Genomic DNA, 21,744 nt, shown 5'->3' on the forward strand with positions numbered 1-21,744 from the left:
GCCAGTTTCTGAATGCAGTTACAGCTACATGCATCAGTCACTGGATTGATATTAAATTATGACTGAATGTATCATCAAAGTGTCGCGAAGTCCTTGGAAAACATAAATGAAGTCCCTTTCCAAGCTTAAAACTGCTCTTCAGGCACATCATATATACAGTCATACTTTTATAAAGGGTTGATTCAAAATGATTGCTGTGGTTATAGCCACCTAAAAGAATTTGATTGTTAACATGCCTTTGGAGAGAGGCGAACATGCAGGTATATTTTGTCATGCTCAAAATTAGGGTCACGTTTGTGGGAAGGGGACTTGGCTGTTGTTCCACACCACACTCCAGAATCTGTCAGTTACCTACAGAGTAAACCACCACCAACGGGATACCAGCAAAAGTCCGAAGTGGGACGTATTACAACATTTCAGTGATGCTGCACAATCCACTGCAGCTTTAACAGTGTAATGTCAGAGTGGGTAGACCAGGTACGTAACAGATAAAACTGCAGCTTTAACAGTGCAATGTCAGAGTGGGTAGACCAGGTATGTAACAGATAAAACTGCAGCTTTAACAGTGCAATGTCAGAGTGGGTAGACCAGGTACGTAACAGATAAAACTGCAGCACGCAGCAAGTTTCACGTCGAGCCACAAAAGACTTGTGACATGCAAGTCCTATGTTGTGCTTTTGTGAGAGGAAAATCTGCCAGTACCCCATCGGCAAGTCAGGGGAAACCTCTCTCACCTATATATGCATGGATACTTTGGGTTTTATGTTACGCTGAACAATCTTCAGTCATATGAAGACTAGACATGCCGCCAAAGTGCTGCTGTCACTGAAGTATCATGTTGAAGATACCACTCATGACTCCTAACCTAGTCAAATGTTTACATTACTGACACTGCTCCAACCAGTCCTGCTACCTTGCTTTAACCTCTCAGTGCTGTCAGAGCGTCAAGCAAGGTCAGTACAGGCCTCCAGACCAAGAAAAAGGTTTCAGAGAATGTAATGTTCAACATATATCACTATAGATGCGGCGTTCGTTAGCAATTTTCACAAAAGTCTGCGGAGTTTGTTAGCAGTCTTCACAAAAGTCTTCCTTTACACCGGCCAGTTTGGATCATTTGTCTCGTGCTCTGTTATAAACAAGGAGAGACGTTCCTTGTAACACGTCTTCTCAAACATAAAATCAGCATACCAGTGCATGTCCAATTTCTAAAATCCAGCAGTTCCGTTGCTAACTTTCCTATAAAACACAAAATGTTATTTGCGGAAAACGAAATCATTTGATATTTCAGCATTTTGTAATGCAATCATCAGCAGTATCCATGGTAACATACATGGACATATAACACCTTTTTCTGTGGAATTTGCCAATGTTACGATAATATTTAATAACTCAAAACAAAAATCTTGAACACGCTGGGGTCACTGTGATGAGGCATGAAGTGATTTTATGAACTTTACTACCAATTTTGACCTTTTTCATTTTCAGTTGGATTTGCGCTGCTCGATTTTTCGCCAAAACTCTCCAGTATAGCCTTCTTAATGAAAGAAAAGACGTGTATTATTCTTTACCTACCTAAAAGAATGCCCTATTGTCACTTTCATACTGATTCAAAACTTCCAAGTTTTCAAAACTGTGAGCACTATATAGGCTGCCATTGCATAAATGAAACATTCTTTACAACGGCGTAAAACATCAATCAAATAAATAAAAAAAAGTGTGGAAATTCTTGAAAACAACTCAACAAATAGAGAATGTCTGTAGGAGATTTATTCAGCTGTTAATGGCCTTTGATAGGACACAGAAGAAGATGAAGATCTGGGCAGCTCCTTTAAAACTGTAAGGTTACACAAGTGTGAATAAAACTTGCTGTTTCCATGGTTACCCATTACAAAATACATGGAAGCTTGTCTGTTAATAATAAAAAAGGAAATTGAAGATAGACGTACTCAGTTTAGTTTTACATGAACTTTTTTACACAGTTTCCTGTCTATCCTTGTACAGGTAAATGCTTTCAAGCAAAAAGATTTTGTGTCAGCTTACATGAAGTTTGGAGGCCTTCCCCCTTGACAGGATGAATTGAAATGAAGGGGAGGTAAATGGAGTACTGTTATGGGGACTGCTGACGCCTGACATGGTTCTATGGTGCTGGATTATCAAGTAGTTTTTTTTTTTAACATAACAGATCAGGGTTCATTCAAGTCTGAAAACAAGTAACAATAACTTTGTCTCACTATGTACAAACACATTTAATATTCAAAAACAGCACTGTAGCATTCATGTCAATGTCCATGTAAATAAAAAAAAGATCCAGTCAGAGTGACAGAGCTCTGGGAGCTCCGCCCACTAGGTGTGGCCACTGATCAAGCTGAAAGACTTCTGGTAGAAACCATGGAACTATACAATGGAACCATTTGATTGATAGCTGTCAATGAGTGAAAATGAAACGGATAACCAATGGGGATGAGATCACAGGAACATTTTGGAAACCAACATCGTTGATTGGACAACTGAAGGCGAGGGTGTTTCTTCAGTAATGCACCTCGCACACAATTTCGCTTGTTTCCAAACAAATATTTTGCGCTTGAAAAGTTCACGCTACTAAGAATATAATCTGTGAGAGCAACAGTCCTTTACCAGCAAAATGCAAGTACTAGTAACTTTGACCAAAGCTTCTGCACACTTCCTAATGATGTTCTTCTCTCTAGTGAACGCAGTGAAAGAACAAGTGTGTCACAGAGCGTAACTTTCATCCGTCCAAACACCCTCTTCTCACTGGAGAGCTTGCACACCTGTCAGTTGCCATGGCGATGTTCATTTCCTAGCTGCAGGTATTCATCCTCTGTCACCTGCTGTTGTGTCCACCTGCCTGAGCACTGTTTGTGGCACTAATCACAGCACTAATCGTGGCACTATTCACACCCTCAGCACTCAGGCGTTTGGTTTCCACCCGAACCATGGACTGTTCAAACTGTTCAAGCATTTGAATAAGCGCACGCTTTTTGAACCGACTGGCCTCTCGAATAATGTCTCTTACAAATGTTCTTTTTGTCTCAAGATTTCCCTGTACAGTGTTTAGATTGTTGAACAGGTTGTCGTAGTCTGTAAAAAGAGAGATCCAAACATAAGAAAGTAAGTCTCAATTCATGAATAAAAACTGGGTTTGAAAAGTCTCAATAAAAACTGGGGTTGAAAAGCCTCAATAAAGATTAATTCACTACGTAAATAATGTAGATAGATGAATACAAATATGGATTCTGACCACAAGAAAGTAGATCAAATAATGGTCAATTATTGTCCAACAATATTCATTTCAGACAGCCCTCCATCTGGGTCTGAGCTAAACAAGTTGACAACTCCATAACGACACATGATTAGGTTTTCAAGATATTTCAGTAATCTACTGTTTTAAAACCATTTGACCCGGTTGGATTAATTCAAAACAAAACAAAAACAAATGGAACTATTTTCCATCTGATATATATTTTAATTTATTCTTTTTTCTTCGCTTTTCATATTTGTACAATCAATCTGATCAAACTGCCTGATGTATATGGCTACCACAATACACTTCGGTCCAATCTGATCAATCTGCCCTATCTATATGGCTATAACAATACACTTTGGTCCAATCTGATCAAACTGCCCGATGTATATGGCTACCACATTACACTTGGGTCCAATCTGGTCAAACTTCCCGATCTATATGGCTACCACAATACACTTCGGCCCAATCTGATCAAACTGCCCAATCTATATGGCTACCACAATACACTTGGGTCCAATCTGATCAAACTGCCCGATGTATATGGCTACCACAATACACTTGGGTCCAATCTGATCAAACTGCCCAATGTATATGGCTGCCACAATACACTTCGGCCCAATCTGATCAAACTGCCCGATGTATATGGCTACCACAATACACTTCGGCCCAATCTGATCAAACTGCCCGATGTATATGGCTACCACAATACACTTGGGTCCAATCTGATCAAACTGCCCGATGTATATGGCTGCCACAATACACTTGGGTCCAATCTGATCAAACTGCCCAATCTATATGGCTACCACAATACACTTTGGTCCAATCTGATCAAACTGCCTGATGTATATGGCTACCACAATACACTTCGGCCCAATCTGATCAAACTGCCCTATCTATATGGCTACCACATTACACTTCGGCCCAATCTGATCAAACTGCCCGATGTATATGGCTACCACAATACACTTTGGTCCAATCTGATCAAACTTCCCGATCTATATGGCTACCACAATACACTTTGGTCCAATCTGATCAAACTGCCCTATCTATATGGCTACCACAATACACTTGGGTCCAATCTGATCAAACTGCCCGATGTATATGGCTACCACAATACACTTTGGTCCAATCTGATCAAACTGCCTGATGTATATGGCTACCACAATACACTTGGGTCCAATCTGATCAAACTGCCCGATGTATATGGCTACCACAATACACTTTGGTCCAATCTGATCAAACTGCCTGATGTATATGGCTACCACAATACACTTGGGTCCAATCTGATCAAACTGCCCGATGTATATGGCTACCACAATACACTTTGGTCCAATCTGATCAAACTGCCTGATGTATATGGCTACCACAATACACTTGGGTCCAATCTGATCAAACTGCCCGATGTATATGGCTACCACAATACACTTTGGTCCAATCTGATCAAACTGCCCGATGTATATGGCTACCACAATACACTTGGGTCCAATCTGATCAAACTGCCCGATGTATATGGCTACCACAATACACTTTGGTCCAATCTGATCAAACTGCCTGATGTATATGGCTACCACAATACACTTGGGTCCAATCTGATCAAACTGCCCGATGTATATGGCTACCACAATACACTTTGGTCCAATCTGATCAAACTGCCTGATGTATATGGCTACCACAATACACTTGGGTCCAATCTGATCAAACTGCCCGATGTATATGGCTACCACAATACACTTTGGTCCAATCTGATCAAACTGCCCGATGTATATGGCTACCACAATACACTTTGGTCCAATCTGATCAAACTGCCTGAAATATATGGCTACCACAATACACTTGGGTCCAATCTGATCAAACTGCCCGATGTATATGGCTACCACAATACACTTCGGCCCAATCTGATCAAACTGCCCGATGTATATGGCTACCACAATACACTTAGGTCCAATCTGATCAAACTGCCTGATGTATATGGCTACCACAATACACTTGGGTCCAATGTGATCAAACTGCCCGATGTATATGGCTACCACAATACACTTTGGTCCAATCTGATCAAACTGCCTGATGTATATGGCTACCACAATATACTTGGGTCCAATCTGATCAAACTGCCCGATGTATATGGCTACCACAATACACTTGGGTCCAATCTGATCAAACTGCCCGATGTATATGGCTACCACAATACACTTTGGTCCAATCTGATCAAACTGCCTGATGTATATGGCTACCACAATACACTTGGGTCCAATCTGATCAAACTGCCTGATGTATATGGCTACCACAATACACTTTGGTCCAATCTGATCAAACTGCCCGATGTATATGGCTACCACAATACACTTCGGCCCAATCTGATCAAACTGCCCGATGTATATGGCTACCACAATACACTTGGGTCCAATCTGATCAAACTGCCCGATGTATATGGCTACCACAATACACTTTGGTCCAATCTGATCAAACTGCCTGATGTATATGGCTACCACAATACACTTTGGTCCAATCTGATCAAACTGCCCGATGTATATGGCTACCACAATACACTTGGGTCCAATCTGATCAAACTGCCCGATGTATATGGCTACCACAATACACTTTGGTCCACTCTGATCAAACTGCCTGATGTATATGGCTACCACAATATACTTGGGTCCAATGTGATCAAACTGCCCGATGTATATGGCTACCACAATACACTTTGGTCCAATCTGATCAAACTGCCCGATGTATATGGCTACCACAATACACTTTGGTCCAATCTGATCAAACTGCCCGATGTATATGGCTACCACAATACACTTGGGTCCAATCTGATCAAACTGCCCGATGTATATGGCTACCACAATACACTTTGGTCCAATCTGATCAAACTGCCCTATCTATATGGCTACCACAATACACTTCGGCCCAATCTGATCAAACTGCCCGATGTATATGGCTACCACAATACACTTTGGTCCAATCTGATCAAACTGCCCGATGTATATGGCTACCACAATACACTTTGGTCCAATCTGATCAAACTGCCCTATCTATATGGCTACCACAATACACTTCGGCCCAATCTGATCAAACTGCCCGATGTATATGGCTACCACAATACACTTTGGTCCAATCTGATCAAACTGCCCGATGTATATGGCTACCACAATACACTTCGGCCCAATCTGATCAAACTGCCTGATGTATATGGCTACCACAATACACTTGGGTCCAATCTGATCAAACTGCCCGATGTATATGGCTACCACAATACACTTTGGTCCAATCTGATCAAACTGCCTGATGTATATGGCTACCACAATACACTTTGGTCCAATCTGATCAAACTGCCCGATGTATATGGCTACCACAATACACTTGGGTCCAATCTGATCAAACTGCCTGATGTATATGGCTACCACAATACACTTGGGTCCAATCTGATCAAACTGCCCGATGTATATGGCTACCACAATACACTTTGGTCCAATCTGATCAAACTGCCTGTTGTATATGGCTACCACAATACACTTCGGTCCAATCTGATCAAACTGCCTGATGTATATGGCTACCACAATACACTTTGGTCCAATCTGATCAAACTGCCCGATGTATATGGCTACCACAATACACTTCGGCCCAATCTGATCAAACTGCCCTATCTATATGGCTACCACAATACACTTCGGCCCAATCTGATCAAACTGCCCGATGTATATGGCTACCACAATACACTTGGGTCCAATCTGATCAAACTGCCCGATGTATATGGCTACCACAATACACTTTGGTCCAATCTGATCAAACTGCCTGATGTATATGGCTACCAAAATACACTTGGGTCCAATCTGATCAAACTGCCCGATGTATATGGCTACCACAATACACTTCGGCCCAATCTGATCAAACTGCCCGATGTATATGGCTACCACAATACACTTCGGTCCAATCTGAACGAATTTTTTTTTTTTTTTTTTTTTTTTTTGATTGGTGTTTTACGCCATACTCAAGAATATTTCACTTATACGACGGCGGTCAGCATTATGGTGGGTGGAAACCGGGCAGAGCCCGGGGGAAACCCACGACCATCCGCAGGTTGCTAACAGACCTTCTCACGTACGGCCGGCCAATCTGAACGAGGAGTAGATCTCCATAACAACGAAACCTACTTCTGCCTGGACGTTTGAGTTCCTTGTAGAGGATATGACGTAAACGTGTATTATGCGCCCAGATTGCCGACTCCCGTTTGTGATTGGTTGGTGCACTCCCGTCTTGTTTTGATCGCTTTGGTGGAGGCTCCTTAGCACTGTGGTCATTTTCCATCACATGGTTGGTCATGTGACTTTGGGGTTCCACAGCGTCTGAGGGTTCCTCGGTAATGTCTATAACCAAGGCGCCAGGTTCCTCATCTGCCAAAGCAGGGGAGAAGTGTTTCATATATTTATTTCATCTAAATTTGATTGGTCTATAACACTGTGGTGAAGAATTTGTCAATTGTATGACAGCAGTCAGAATTATGGATGAAAGATACCCAGTGCAAAATTTGAAATATCATTTTAAAAATGTTGTAATTTTAAGACAATTCTACAATCAGGTACAAAAACCTGGTGACAAACTTTACAATTTTCACTTAAGTCAGAAATGTCTTCATGGAATAGGCCATAACCTTCACCAGCTATCTGACAAAACTGTCCTAAAAAGTGCCCAGAATTTCTTGTAAAATATTTTGGTCATGATGCAGATGGTGATTTCACCTCATTTCGAGATATCTTAGAAAGTCGTTCTGTGGTCTGCTTGAAAGGTGGGATGTTATCCGAGCGGAAAAAGGAGTTTCAGCATCAATAATAATATTTTATAACCTTTTGGGAGAATTCATATGGCAGACTCAGTAAGCCATCATCAGCCAAAAGAGGACTGAAAACTTCAGTTCAAATAGTACTTTACATGTATTTTTTTTAGATTTGTGAGTGAATAATTTGCAGGAAAATCCCTGAATTCTCTGGCGAGCCTTGGTGGAACAGAAAGCATGTGCTAGATCTGACATTACTGAGCTTGGCCCAGAATGTTAATGGCATATACATGTATGTGATTTTCTGATAAATAGACTGAAAAGCTTAAAATTAGCTTGAAAACAATATTAAGTATATATGCCAAAATGAAAACAAGGAGTGCAAAGATTTATGGATGTCAAAAATAAGCTTGCCACACCACATTATTTAAATGAAGTACTTGAGTAATTAAGTAAGTAACATGTAAGTTGTGGGAAGTAAAAACTGAGAAAAGGTCATTCACCAAAACTGAGAAGTAAACCATAAAATTCAACAAAGCTTAAACAATCAACATGATCATTTGTAGAACAATGTCAGCATTTGATTTGCAACTGAAACCAAAATTGCTCAAAGTCAAGGTGTTAAAAAGCTGGACTAAGACATTTTCCTCCCTCCAAGAAGAACTGGGAAGGTCCATTAACCTTTGCACAGTAGGCCTGCATACTAGGTCAATGGACCTGACCATTTCAACTCTGGGGTGGTATAGGAAGCATCTCAGTGACTTGGCTCAGTGTTAATAGGGAAGATTAGTAGATTACCTTTCTTGTTACCGTGGCTGTTAGTTTTGATCTTTTTGACCTCACCGAGGTCAAGGTCGTCTGACACAGGACTGTGCACAGGACTGGAGGCAGGACTAGAAGCAGGACTGGAAGCTGCGCTCGATGACCCCACTGAGGGAGAAGATGGCCTCCACACTGGGAAGTCCTTTGGTAAAGGACCTGAGATAGAAAAGTAGCAAAAATTACCTAATTAATTAATTGACTAATTAATTCATTTATGAGATTATTTGCATTAACAATTTGCTCACAAAACTGCAAAACAATGTTTATATTACATTATTCCTGTATGGTGTCATCAAACCTTAGAACACTTTTCCAAAATTTGATCTATTTTATTTACCTGTATTTATTTATTTGGTTGTTGTTTAAAGCCATAACCAAGCATTTCCACACATGCAAAGGTAATCAGTTTATGGATGAAGGAAACCAAATGTAAAACAACACACTTTTGATAAGTTAGTGAGTAAGTGATAGGCACACCATATTGGTGTCAGTTTATGGATGAAGGAAACCAAATGTAAAACAACACACTTTTGATCAGTTAGTGAGTAAGTGACAGGCACACCATATTGGTGTCAGTTTATGGATGAAGGAAACCAAATGTAAAACAACACACTTTTGATCAGTTAGTGAGTAAGTGACATGGACACCATATTGGTGTCAGTTTATGGATGAAGGAAACCAAATGTAAAACAACACACTTTTGATCAGTTAGTGAGTAAGTGACATGGACACCATATTGGTGTCAGTTTATGGATGAAGGAAACCAAATGTAAAACAACACACTTTTGATCAGTTAGTGAGTAAGTGACAGGCACACCATATTGGTGTCAGTTTATGGATGAAGGAAACCAAATGTAAAACAACGCACTTTTGATCAGTTAGTGAGTAAGTGACATGGACACCATATTAGTGGAAGACAAGTGGTCTGTAACAAACGTTGGATTGTGCAAACAGTCATGTGAGTGTTGTTAACTGCATATTGTCCCTGTGGTCCCAGTACACCATTGCCACCGCTTTTCAAAGATCAACAGAAAGCTCATGGTTAGGCCAACAGAGTAACTAAATCATGGCAGAAATGACCTGTCAAATAATGTGGTCTCTTTCACCTTACCAAAGAATCCTACGACTAGGGTAAAGTAAACAAGTATGCTCACAGAACCACAGGTATTTCCCTGACAGGCTTTTATGTTTGCTCCTTTCTTTGTTTTTTTTTTCTTACGAGACACGAATGGATTCCTGTTGACTAGTTCTGTGGGAATCCACCAGACTCTACTTCAATTCCAGTACCAAAGGTTACAATGTACATAAATGTGAACAGATTTCAGGTATTACCGCAGTATAACTTTCACAATGTGAAACAATCTATATTTCATGCCAAAAAAAATCGAATTTACAGAAATTCAAGAACATTCCTGTAGTTCTAGTTTACAGGAGTCATGAGGAGAATGTGATTCTTCTCGAAAACCAAGTAAAGCCCTGATTGGTTCATGTACCTGGTAAATCTCCTGCCTCCATGTGGCAACTGAACTGCTAAGATACACAGTAACTGTCTTAGTGTGAAGCAGGTGAAGTTCTAGCCTACACATGTACCTGGCAAATCTCCTGCCTCCATGTGGCAGCTGAACTGCTAAGATACACAGTAACTGTCTTAGTGTGAAGCAGGGGAAGTTCTAGCCTACACATGTACCTGGCAAATCTCCTGCCTCCATGTGGCAACTGAACTGCTAAGACACACAGTAACTGTCTTAGTGTGAAGTAGGTGAAGTTCTAGCCTACACATGTACCTGGCAAATCTTCTGCCTCCATGTGGCAACTGAACTGCTAAGACACACAGTAACTGTCTTAGTGTGAAGCAGGTGAAGTTCTAGCGTACACATGTACCTGGCAAATCTTCTGCCTCCATGTGGCAACTGAACTGCTAAGATACACAGTAACTGTCTTAGTGTGAAGCAGGTGAAGTTCTAGCCTACACATGTACCTGGCAAATCTCCTGCCTCCATGTGGCAACTGAACTGCTAAGACACACAGTAACTGTCTTAGTGTGAAGCAGGTGAAGTTCTAGCCTACACATGTACCTGGCAAATCTTCTGCCTCCATGTGGCAACTGAACTGCTAAGATACACAGTAACTGTCTTAGTGTGAAGCAGGTGAAGTTCTAGCGTACACATGTACCTGGCAAATCTCCTGCCTCCATGTGGCAGCTGAACTGCTAAGATACACAGTAACTGTCTTAGTGTGAAGCAGGGGAAGTTCTAGCGTACACATGTACCTGGTAAATCTCCTGCCTCCATGTGGCAACTGAACTGCTAAGATACATGGTAACTGTCTTAGTGTGAAGCAGGTGAAGTTCTAGCCTACACATGTACCTGGCAAATCTCCTGGCTCCATGTGGCAACTGAACTGCTAAGATACACAGTAACTGTCTTAGTGTGAAGCAGGTGAAGTTCTAGCCTACACATGTACCTGGCAAATCTCCTGCCTCCATGTGGCAACTGAACTGCTAAGATACACAGTAACTGTCTTAGTGTGAAGCAGGTGAAGTTCTAGCCTACACATGTACCTGGCAAATCTCCTGCCTCCATGTGGCAACTGAACTGCTAAGAAACATGGTAACTGTCTTAGTGTGAAGCAGGTGAAGTTCTAGCCTACACATGTACCTGGCAAATCTCCTGCCTCCATGTGGCAACTGAACTGCTAAGATACACAGTAACTGTCTTAGTGTGAAGCAGGTGAAGTTCTAGCCTACACATGTACCTGGCAAATCTCCTGCCTCCATGTGGCAACTGAACTGCTAAGAAACGTGGTAAATGTCTTAGTGTGAAGCAGGTGAAGTTCTAGCCTACACATGTACCTGGCAAATCTCCTGGCTCCATGTGGCAGCTGAACTGCTAAGATACGTGGTAACTGTCTTAATGTGAAGCAGGTGAAGTTCTAGCCTACACAGAAACAATGCTTTCAATAGTAAATGCCCCTGAAAATCACTACAATGAGTGGCATTGTCAAAATGCATAATTGTCTAAGACAGTGGCTGCCCCAAGTATATTTTACCTGTACGGACAAGTTGACAAAAATTTACATCATAAATAGTCAATACAAAATTCGCCGAAAATTAAGTTTTCTGATTTGCTTAGTTTCACGAGACTAAAGCCTGGATGCCAGCCTGAGAAGCCATCTGTGGAGGACCAATCAGAGAAGTGATGAACAAAGCTTTAACATAACGAGTCAGCCAGCACCACATTGCATGAAAGGCATAATTTTGTTTCCGATGCATTGTAAGTCTCTTGTAGCCAGTTTAACAGACATTTGTATTTGATGTCATCACTCTAGCAAAAGAACTTCTCAGCCATAATGTAGCACAATTACATGTAAGATGGCTCCAAAATGGCAGTCTTGTTTGACCTACCTGGTTTTCTCTTACGAGGCCCTGGTGATTGTGGCATTCGTTCTGTCATTTTCTTCTGTCTGATTGGCTGACCTAACAAAGGGTCATCTGCTTCATCAATCATGATGTTCTAAAAAAAGAAAACAAATGAAATTTCATTAAGAGTCTGTCAGCACTCTGTAAAATTTACATATGAGCAGCACAATCCACATTATAATGTGTACTTCACACGGAATAAAACTTCATAAAAGTGTTTTCCTGTGAACCTGCTGGGTACTGGCATGATGCAAGTCTGAAGGTCATTTTTTTTAAGCAGTCTCTTTTTATAAAAATATAACCCAAACAGCGGTCACTTTTGATAAAATATAACCCAAAAGGTCCATGCGAAGTAACTGGTCTTCCCCAATGTGTATCCCCTATTTGTAAAATTCCAAGGATCTTTGGAAATTTCCACAGGCCTTGAGTACCGTTTATTGGTACACTGCCACAAGGATTTATACATGCAGAAAATCTTTGTGATGTACATTTGCCATGTCTTTAAGTATTAACAAATGTTTTATTATAGAGCAAGTTAGAAAATTTGGAAATGCAGAGAAGTACAAATTGTTCCTCTAACTTGTGCAGGCTAATAATATATACTGATAAACAAATGTTTATACCAGTGCTTACCTTATTGACTTTAAATGGGTTTCCAAACATGTGCTGCCTAACAGGGGCCGTCTCTAACTCTCGTAATGGTTGTGGCATTCTTTTGAGATATTCTTGGTAGTTCCCCATCTGTTGTACTGGTATACTATGGAACTGATCTAAATGGAAAACAAAGACAATTGCCTTAGAAAATGAGAATATTAGAACTTGATTATTGCTGCTCAGTTGCTTAGTCTAAGAGAAGTGATATCTCAGGCTAAAACTGTGGGACAGTATGGAATGCTAAAGTTGATTTTCATTACATCCAGTTGAAGAAGCTCGTTAACGGTCATTAATTAAAAAAAAGCATTAACACAACTCACTGTTATATCAATATGGCCTTGACTCCTCCAGCAAATATCACACAACACATGCAGGTCTTTGCAGAGATGTCAGTGTGCTACATATCCATTCAAATTTGTGATATTTCAACGATATGCAGTATCTGCAGGTCACATGTGGAAAAGTATGCGAGTAACTTGCCAAAGGTTGCTGGTTTACCACACATACTTGGATTCCCTCCAATCATACAACTGATCACATTGTATAAGTGATAATTCTTGAGTGTAACATTAAACAACAATCAACCAGGCACATGTAAATATATAAATCAAAAAAGGCACCATGACGAGTAGCTGTGGGCGTCTTACCTTCATCGACGAGCTTGGTGTTGGTTGTTGTTGTTTGGAGAAAGTTAGCTCTCATCCTGGCAATCTGATCCAGCAGAATGCCGCGAGGAATGTCGTAAGGGTTTCTGTCGACAAAGACGAAATTACAATAAAATGTCATAGGTTCTTCTGACAATAAACACAACAAACCTTTCGTACACGTTTTTGCATACATTGCAATAATAGTGCTGTAAAGAATGTCACACTGAAGGATTTCTGGTCATAAGATGATCTATCAATAACAAACAAACCTAAGCTGTACTGACATAGAATAATGCAGGACGATGTCTTTCTTTAATTCAACCAATGCAAGAATGGAAGAATAAAAACAAATCATTTGGACCATCTTCATAAATATCCTCTATAAATACAGTACATCATGTTACGTGTGTTCTGTCAATGCAATTTCATGCATTCATCGTGCATATTCTGTGTTGACTGATGAAATTATTCCCTTTAGGAAGCCCTGAAAATGGCCAATCCAACCAATCAAGTTTTGTCTCCAAAATCAAATTAGGAATGTGAATAAATTGCACTGAAAGTTGCTCTTTAATATGCGAAAAGGTTGAGGAAAAAGGGTAAGTACCAAAATATTGACAACAGTTTTATTGTTGTAAGTAGGAATCCTGAAGTTTACTTCCATAGGTTTCTTTAGATTTATTACAAGTCTAGACATATTTATGGTTAATGGATCTAAACGATGTTTATACCTGTACTACATAAAACAATGTTCATATCTGTACTACATAAAACAATGTTCATACCTGTACTACATAAAACAATGTTTATACCTGTACTACATAAAACAATGTTTATACCTGTACTACATAAAACAATGTTAATACCTGTACTACATAAAAAGATGTTTTATCTGAACCCATGCTAATTTTCAGAATACACCACTGCATATTACAGGAGACATCAAAGGACTGTGGACACATGTCTTGAGAGTGATATGTCGGTTTATAGACAAGTCTGGACAAGGGTTTATATATCGGGACAAGGGTTGCTTGGCAAAGATGCCGTACATTCAGACACATGTAACCACAACATGGTCTGAACATGTCTGAGGCAAGATTTAATGATATAACAAAGAAAGCATTAAACTCGCTGATTAAAGGATTAACTTTGACGTGGCTTGCATACAGATAATTACAATTCTAACACTCATATTAATTAATATAAAAAAAAAAGTAAAAAAAAAATGTATATATATTGGTGTGCCATATTGTAGGAATCCAAGCAGTGTCCTAGAGAGAGAAATATGATGGTATATGTGATGATATATGTGAGGGTATGTGTGACGGTGTATGTGACGATATATGTGTGCTGATATATGTGATGGTATATGTGATGGTATATGTGATGGTATGCATGATATGTGATGGTATACATGATAATATGTGACGATATATGTGGTGGTATATGTGATGGTGTATGTGATGATATATGTGAGGGTATGTGTGACGGTGTATGTGACGATATATGTGTGATGATATATGTGATGGTATATGTGGTGGTGTATGTGGTGGTATATGTGATGGTATGCATGATATGTGATGGTATGCATGATATGTGATGGTATGCATGATATGTGATGGTATACATAATATGTGACGATATATGTGACGGTATATGTGATGGTATTTGTGGTGGTATATGTGATGGTATGCATGATATGTGATGGTATACATGATAATATGTGACGATATATGTGATGATATATGTGACGGTATATGTGGTGGTATATGTGAAGGTATGTGTGATGGTACGCATGATGATATGTGATGGTATACATGATAGTATGTGATGGTATATGCGATGATATATGTGATGTATATGTGATGTATATGTGAAGGTATATGTGATGTATATGTGAAGGTATGTGTCATGGTATACATGATGATATGTGTGATGGTATGTGGCTAATTTTTTGACTGGACATGCTCAACTGCAAAAGATTATGAATTGGTATCTCAATATTAGATGACAGAAATTCAGTCACAGTGATATCAGGACTTGTGAGTAAAAATATTGTATATATCATGGAAGGCTTAATGTCTATAATACTTAGTGATACTAGATCAGAATCCCCCCCCAAAATGTCATACAAGGTGTTGTTACCCAGACTTCTACAACTCATAAAACTCCCTCCTGTCTGTAACAAAACTGTCTATTACTGTGAACGTGTGTTCTCTCCATTATTACATCACAATTATCACTGCATGTATGCTCATAAAACACATACAGGTATGAAGTACGCAAGCACTGCAATGTCACAGACAAAAACGATATGTTCTACTGCGACTCAGACCTTCTCTGTAGCTCATCCTTGAGTCTCCCAATGAACAAAGATCATAACATGCCAAACAATCATTCTGTTTTAGTCAAATGCTACAAATCATACGAGTTTACTGAATTTCTATTTCATAGTCAAAACATCAAAGTCATGATGCATTAACATGGCTTAAAAGAATACAGAATCACTCCTGATTGGTTAGTGAGAGAAATGAGCAGGTCCACACTAAGGGGGACATAAGCTACAATACACACATATTCAAGTGTTGCGAAGGCCACAGTCTTTAACCTAGGAAATCCACCCCATCACTCAGCCAATCAGTGTCAATTCTGTATCCGTTGATGACAAGTGGACAACGCTACCTGTAGTATTGGGGATGAACTGACTTGTCTTCCACACCTAGCAGGAAGCTGTTGAAGTCAGTGAGCTCCTGTTTGAGGTTGGCCATACTGCCACCTGCGATCTGTAACATCTGGTTAAAATCCTTTCTCTGAAGGATAGATGTTTTGCTCCTGAAGAGATAAACAAGAACAGCATTATAGTCTCCATAACTTCTAGTATATGTACACTTCTTTTTAATCTGCAAATAATCAAGAGGTTTTGCTTCTGAAAAAAAAAAAACGAAAACAAAACCAGGATTATTATGCCCATAACTTCTAGTATAAGTATGATTTTTTTTTTTTTTTAAATAAACTTGAATCTGTTCTAGGTATTCATGAACCCTAATTCTTCAACCTTTTCAACCACATCTGCAAATCAACATTTTGAAACATTCTGAGAGAACTGTGAGGATTTAAAAAATAATTTGTAAAGTTTTGTGAAGCTTGCAACTTTAATGACTCAAACAAATCATTTTTATTTCTTGTAAAGGATGAGGATGTAGAGTATACCCCGCTCTACTCTTTTGTAGTTATGGGGATTATCAAGAAACCATATATACTGGTCATACAAGCTCAACAAGTAAAATCTGGTACAAATGAAAACATGAAGGCTTGTTCCTAAATAATTCACCAGATGACACAAACATTGACCAGTTGACTTCATAATTTTGTATTATTTCTTTTTTTTCTACGATTTTGTCACATGACTGCATGCATGTCCCTCCTAAACACACTGACACACCCACCTGTGGAAAGCAAGATGACCTCAATTGCATTTGCCAGGTGTCATGAAAAAAAAAAATCATCCTATAATAGACATTATCTGACAATGTCTGTTGTCAGGAGGCAATTCTTCCACACGTTTTTGGTGAAGGGCTGTGCAAAACTGTAAACTGTTTTCAGTGAAATGCTGTATGACACCGTAAACGGTTTTGAGAGAAGCGCTGTGTGACAGTGAACTGTTTTGAGTGAAGCGCTGTGTGACACTGTAAACTGTTTTGGGTGAAGCGCTGTGTGACACCATAAACCATTCTGAGTGAAGTGCTGTGTGACACTGTAAACTGTTTTGGGTGAAGCGCTGTGCAAAACTGTAAACTGTTTTGACTGAAGCACTGTGTGACATTGCAAACTGTTTTGATTGAAGTGCTGTGTGACACTAAACTGTTTTGGGTGAAGCACTGCGTGACACTGTAAACTGTTTTGAGTGAAGTGCTGTGTGACACTGTAAACTGTTTTGGGTGAAGCTCTGCGTGACACTGTAAACTGTTTTGGGTGAAGCGCTGTGTGACACTGTAAACTGTTTTGGGTGAAGTGCTGTGTGAAACTGTAAACTGTTTTGGGTGAAGCGCTGCGTGACACTGTAAACTGTTTTGGGTGAAGCGCTGTGGGACACTGTAAACTGTTTTGGGTGAAGTGCTGTGTGACACTGTAAACTGTCCTTAAAATTAAGGACTATATGCAAGACTGAAAATGTTGAAGTAAATTTATGAGAATATCTTACCTTGGCACAACTTTTATTCCTTCATAAGCTGGAACTTTCTGACCCACAGAGGCCACAAGTCTGTCCATTTCAATCTTGGCCTGAAAATAAAAATATGAACATAAATACAACTGATCTGTTAAAACTAATATCATCGTTGCTATTCATGAAATCAATTTTTTAACAACACAGACATTATAAGGGTTTCATGGTTTGTTTCGTTTTTTTTTTTCCCTTAATTTATTTCTCTGATTGGTGTTTTATGCCATACTCAATATTTCATTTCTACGATGGCAGCCAGCATTATGGCGGGAGGAAATTAGGCAGCCTGGAACTCACAGCCATCTCCTTGATGAGAGGCTCCTGGGTCACTGTACTGTGCTAGCACGCTAACAGAGAGGTACCGTTTTCTTTGGACAGGAATATCTTCCAAAGGTAAATATGGCTGCTGTCATAGAAGTGGAGAAATAATATAATACAGGGATAAAAACCAATAAATTCAAATAAATTCAGGTAAATTAATAATTTTGTCAAATGTAATATTTTCTGCACATCAGTTCCACGTGTTTTTATCATATAGATCTGTCCTATTTGTCACAGCATGTACAATGTATATGAGAACAAATCACAAGAAATGGTTAGAAACTAGACCTGAACAAACTCACCTGGTTTTTTAACTTCTTGAGATAGGAAATGACACTGTAGCTGAGGCAGTTGTCCATGCTCTCTGGGATGAGATTAGGCGCTCCCATTGTGTTCAACGCTCTGCGTAACGGCTGAAAACACATCAGCATACACATGTAAGAACAGTTCATTTTCTTCGTCAGACTCACTGATCATAAACAGAATTAAATGCATCTGATTATTCAATAGACGGTCTTCTTTTCCTTTGTGGACCATACACCTGACAAGGACGACTGGAGCATTACTATGCAAAATTGAACAAAAATGTAAACACAGAACATATTCATTCGATATATATATATATATATATATATAGAATATTCAAAAACAACATTCTGCCTTCTACTGAGTGAATGAATGGGTCAGTGAATCAATGTGTCAGTGAATGAGTGAATGAATGGAGCAGTGAATGAGTGAATGAATGAAGCAGTGAATGAGTGAATGAATGGATCAGTGAATGAACAGATCAGTGAATGATTGAATGAATGGATCAGTGAATAATTATGGCTTAATACCACTTCAGCATTACTGCAGACATATCGTGGCAAAAATGTGGTTCGCGTCGCTCCTTATCTTTCGCTATACATCACCGCCACCAAAAGACAAGCTTGACCTTTGGAGCCGGTGAGATGAGCGACGTCTTGTTCGAACTCAAGCATCATCACTTGTTTCCTCCCATGGAACTATTTAATCAGCATTCATCAATAAAATTGTTGTAGAAGTTGGTTAGAATCATTTACACTTTAGATAAAGAGAATGCATGCGTATAAATCATTATTAGAGACAAAGGTTGAGATGGATTGTTTGTGTTTTCTGACAGCACTTCCTGCCTCTTCATCGTGACCCCACTGACCTTGGCATTGTTCAAGATTTCTGTACAGAATTTCCTATTGGTGTCAGTGATGTATAGCGAAGGATAGAGAGCGAGGCATCCGCTGTAAGGAGCACGTAGTTTGGCACGACTGATTCACTTATTCTGAACATTAGAGAGTTCCAGCAGTTAAGGGCATTAACCCACTCACACAAATTACTTACTCATTTCATTGTTGTTTACATGAGAATGTTTCACTTAGGCCGAGGTGTTTGGTCCTATGGGTGGTGAGAACCAGTCAATCATGAGAGTACATGTTTGTCATCAAAATTGGATTTTCTGCACTCAGGCCCTTTACAGGTGTGAACTGTACTCAGGCCCTTTACAGGTGTGAACTGTACTCAGGCCCTTTACAGGTGTGAACTGTATTCAGGCCCTTTAGAGGTGTGAACTGTACTCGGGCCCTTTACAGGTGTGAACTGTACTCAGGCCTGAACATTAAATGGTATGAAAAATAGGTGCTATATTTTATATCACAACCATAATGCTCAACTTACCTTAACTCATATCTACAAATTTGACTGCAATTCATTCAGTGAAAAAAAATTCCAAAAAGATAAGTAAAGTTATTTTCAGGTACAGTTTTTAATGGTTTTTCAACTGATGCTTACTTCATTTTTACACTAACTTTCTTTTAAGTTAGAAACTCAACTCACCCCTGAGTAATAGACTGGCATGGTCTTTAGGTAGTTTCCAAACTGTTGCGTCCACTTGGCATTGGGCTTTGACTTGTGAACTTTAAACAAATCATCTGTCGGCAAAGGATAAAAGTTGAAGTAAGTCATCAACTAACACCACAAATAGGCGAATGTAAAACCTTGCATTCCCTGAAGTGTGCGATGTGAGGGTTACAGTGTATACACAACACAGCAAGGTAACCTGCAGGGGATAACTGCAACTGGTGTAACAGCATACATGTAACTTGCAACTCTGTGACAGCTGAGTGCTGGAAAACCACAGCTGACACTTACTATAGAGTTGAGGTGTGTGGAAGCCTTGGTACAACTTTGTGACAGTTGTGTGCTGGAACATCACAGCTGACACTTACTATAGAGTTGAGGTGTGTGGAAGCCTGGTACAACTTTGTGACGGTCGAGTGCTGGAACATCACAGCTGACACTTACTGTACAGTTGAGGTGTGTGGAAGCCTTGTACAGCTATGTGACAGCTGAGTGCTGGAACACCACAGCTGACACTTACTATAGAGTTGAGGTGTGTGGAAGCCTTGTACAGCTCTGTGACAGTTGAGTGCTGGAACACCACAGCTGACACTTACTGTACAGTTGAGGTGTGTGGAAGCCTTGGTACAACTATGTGACAGTTGAGCGCTGGAACACCACAGCTGACACTTACTATAGAGTTGAGCTGTGTAGAAGCCTGGTACAACTTTGTGACAGTCGAGTGCTGGAACATCACAGCTGACACTTACTGTACAGTTGAGGTGTGTGGAAGCCTTGTACAGCTCTGTGACAGTTGAGTGCTGGAACATCACAGCTGACACTTACTATAGAGTTGAGCTGTGTAGAAGCCTGGTACAACTTTGTGACAGTCGAGTGCTGGAACATCACAGCTGACACTTACTGTACAGTTGAGGTGTGTGGAAGCCTTGTACAGCTCTGTGACAGTTGAGTGCTGGAACACCACAGCTGACACTTACTATAGAGTTGAGGTGTGTGGAAGCCTTGGTACAACTATGTGACAGTTGAGCGCTGGAACACCACAGCTGACTCTTACTGTACAGTTGAGGTGTGTGGAAGCCTTGGTACAACTCTGTGACAGTTGAGTGCTGGAACACCACAGCTGACACTTACTGTACAGTTGAGGTGTGTGGAAGCCTTGGTACAATTCTGTGACAGTTGAGTGCTGGAACACCACAGCTGACACTTACTGTACAGTTGAGGTGTGTGGAAGCCTTGGTACAATTCTGTGACAGTTGAGTGCTGGAACACCACAGCTGACACTTACTGTACAGTTGAGGTGTGTGGAAGCCTTGGTACAACTATGTGACAGTTGAGCGCTGGAACACCACAGCTGACACTTACTGTACAGTTGAGGTGTGTGGAAGCCTTGGTACAATTCTGTGACAGTTGAGTGCTGGAACACCACAGCTGACACTGTAGAGTTGAGGTGTGTGGAAGCCTTGGTACAACTTTGTGACAGTTGAGTGCTGGAACACCACAGCTGACACTTACTATAGAATTGAGGTGTGTGGAAGCCTTGGTACAACTTTGTGACAGTTGAGCGCTGGAACACCACAGCTGACACTTACTATAGAGTTGAGGTGTGTGGAAGCCTTGGTACAACTTTGTGACAGTTGAGTGCTGGAACATCACAGCTGACACTTACTGTACAGTTGAGCTGTGTGGAAGCCTTGTACAGCTCTGTGAGAGTTGTGTGCTGGAACACCACAGCTGACACTTACTGTAGAGCTG

General features: G+C 40.2%; 1 protein-coding gene across 1 annotated transcript in view; it reads right to left on the reverse strand.

Annotated features, from left to right (window-relative positions):
* Positions 1 to 1,751: 1,751 nt before the first annotated feature.
* The window catches only part of LOC135479057 (integrator complex subunit 6-like), a 31,173-nt gene continuing 11,180 nt past the window's right edge, over positions 1,752 to 21,744 (reverse strand). Inside the window, exons 11-20 of the mRNA XM_064758773.1 lie at positions 19,969 to 20,063; positions 18,423 to 18,533; positions 17,779 to 17,858; positions 16,260 to 16,409; positions 13,581 to 13,684; positions 12,913 to 13,049; positions 12,265 to 12,373; positions 8,838 to 9,017; positions 7,420 to 7,659; positions 1,752 to 3,099 (exon numbers count right to left, since the gene is read on the reverse strand). Of these exons, the coding sequence (XP_064614843.1) occupies positions 2,843 to 3,099; positions 7,420 to 7,659; positions 8,838 to 9,017; positions 12,265 to 12,373; positions 12,913 to 13,049; positions 13,581 to 13,684; positions 16,260 to 16,409; positions 17,779 to 17,858; positions 18,423 to 18,533; positions 19,969 to 20,063 (1,463 nt within the window). The 3' untranslated portion in view covers positions 1,752 to 2,842. The remainder of the gene's footprint in view (positions 3,100 to 7,419; positions 7,660 to 8,837; positions 9,018 to 12,264; positions 12,374 to 12,912; positions 13,050 to 13,580; positions 13,685 to 16,259; positions 16,410 to 17,778; positions 17,859 to 18,422; positions 18,534 to 19,968; positions 20,064 to 21,744) is intronic.

This window comes from Liolophura sinensis, chromosome 12, assembly GCF_032854445.1.
Source record: "Liolophura sinensis isolate JHLJ2023 chromosome 12, CUHK_Ljap_v2, whole genome shotgun sequence".
NCBI lineage: Eukaryota > Metazoa > Mollusca > Polyplacophora > Chitonida > Chitonidae > Liolophura > Liolophura sinensis.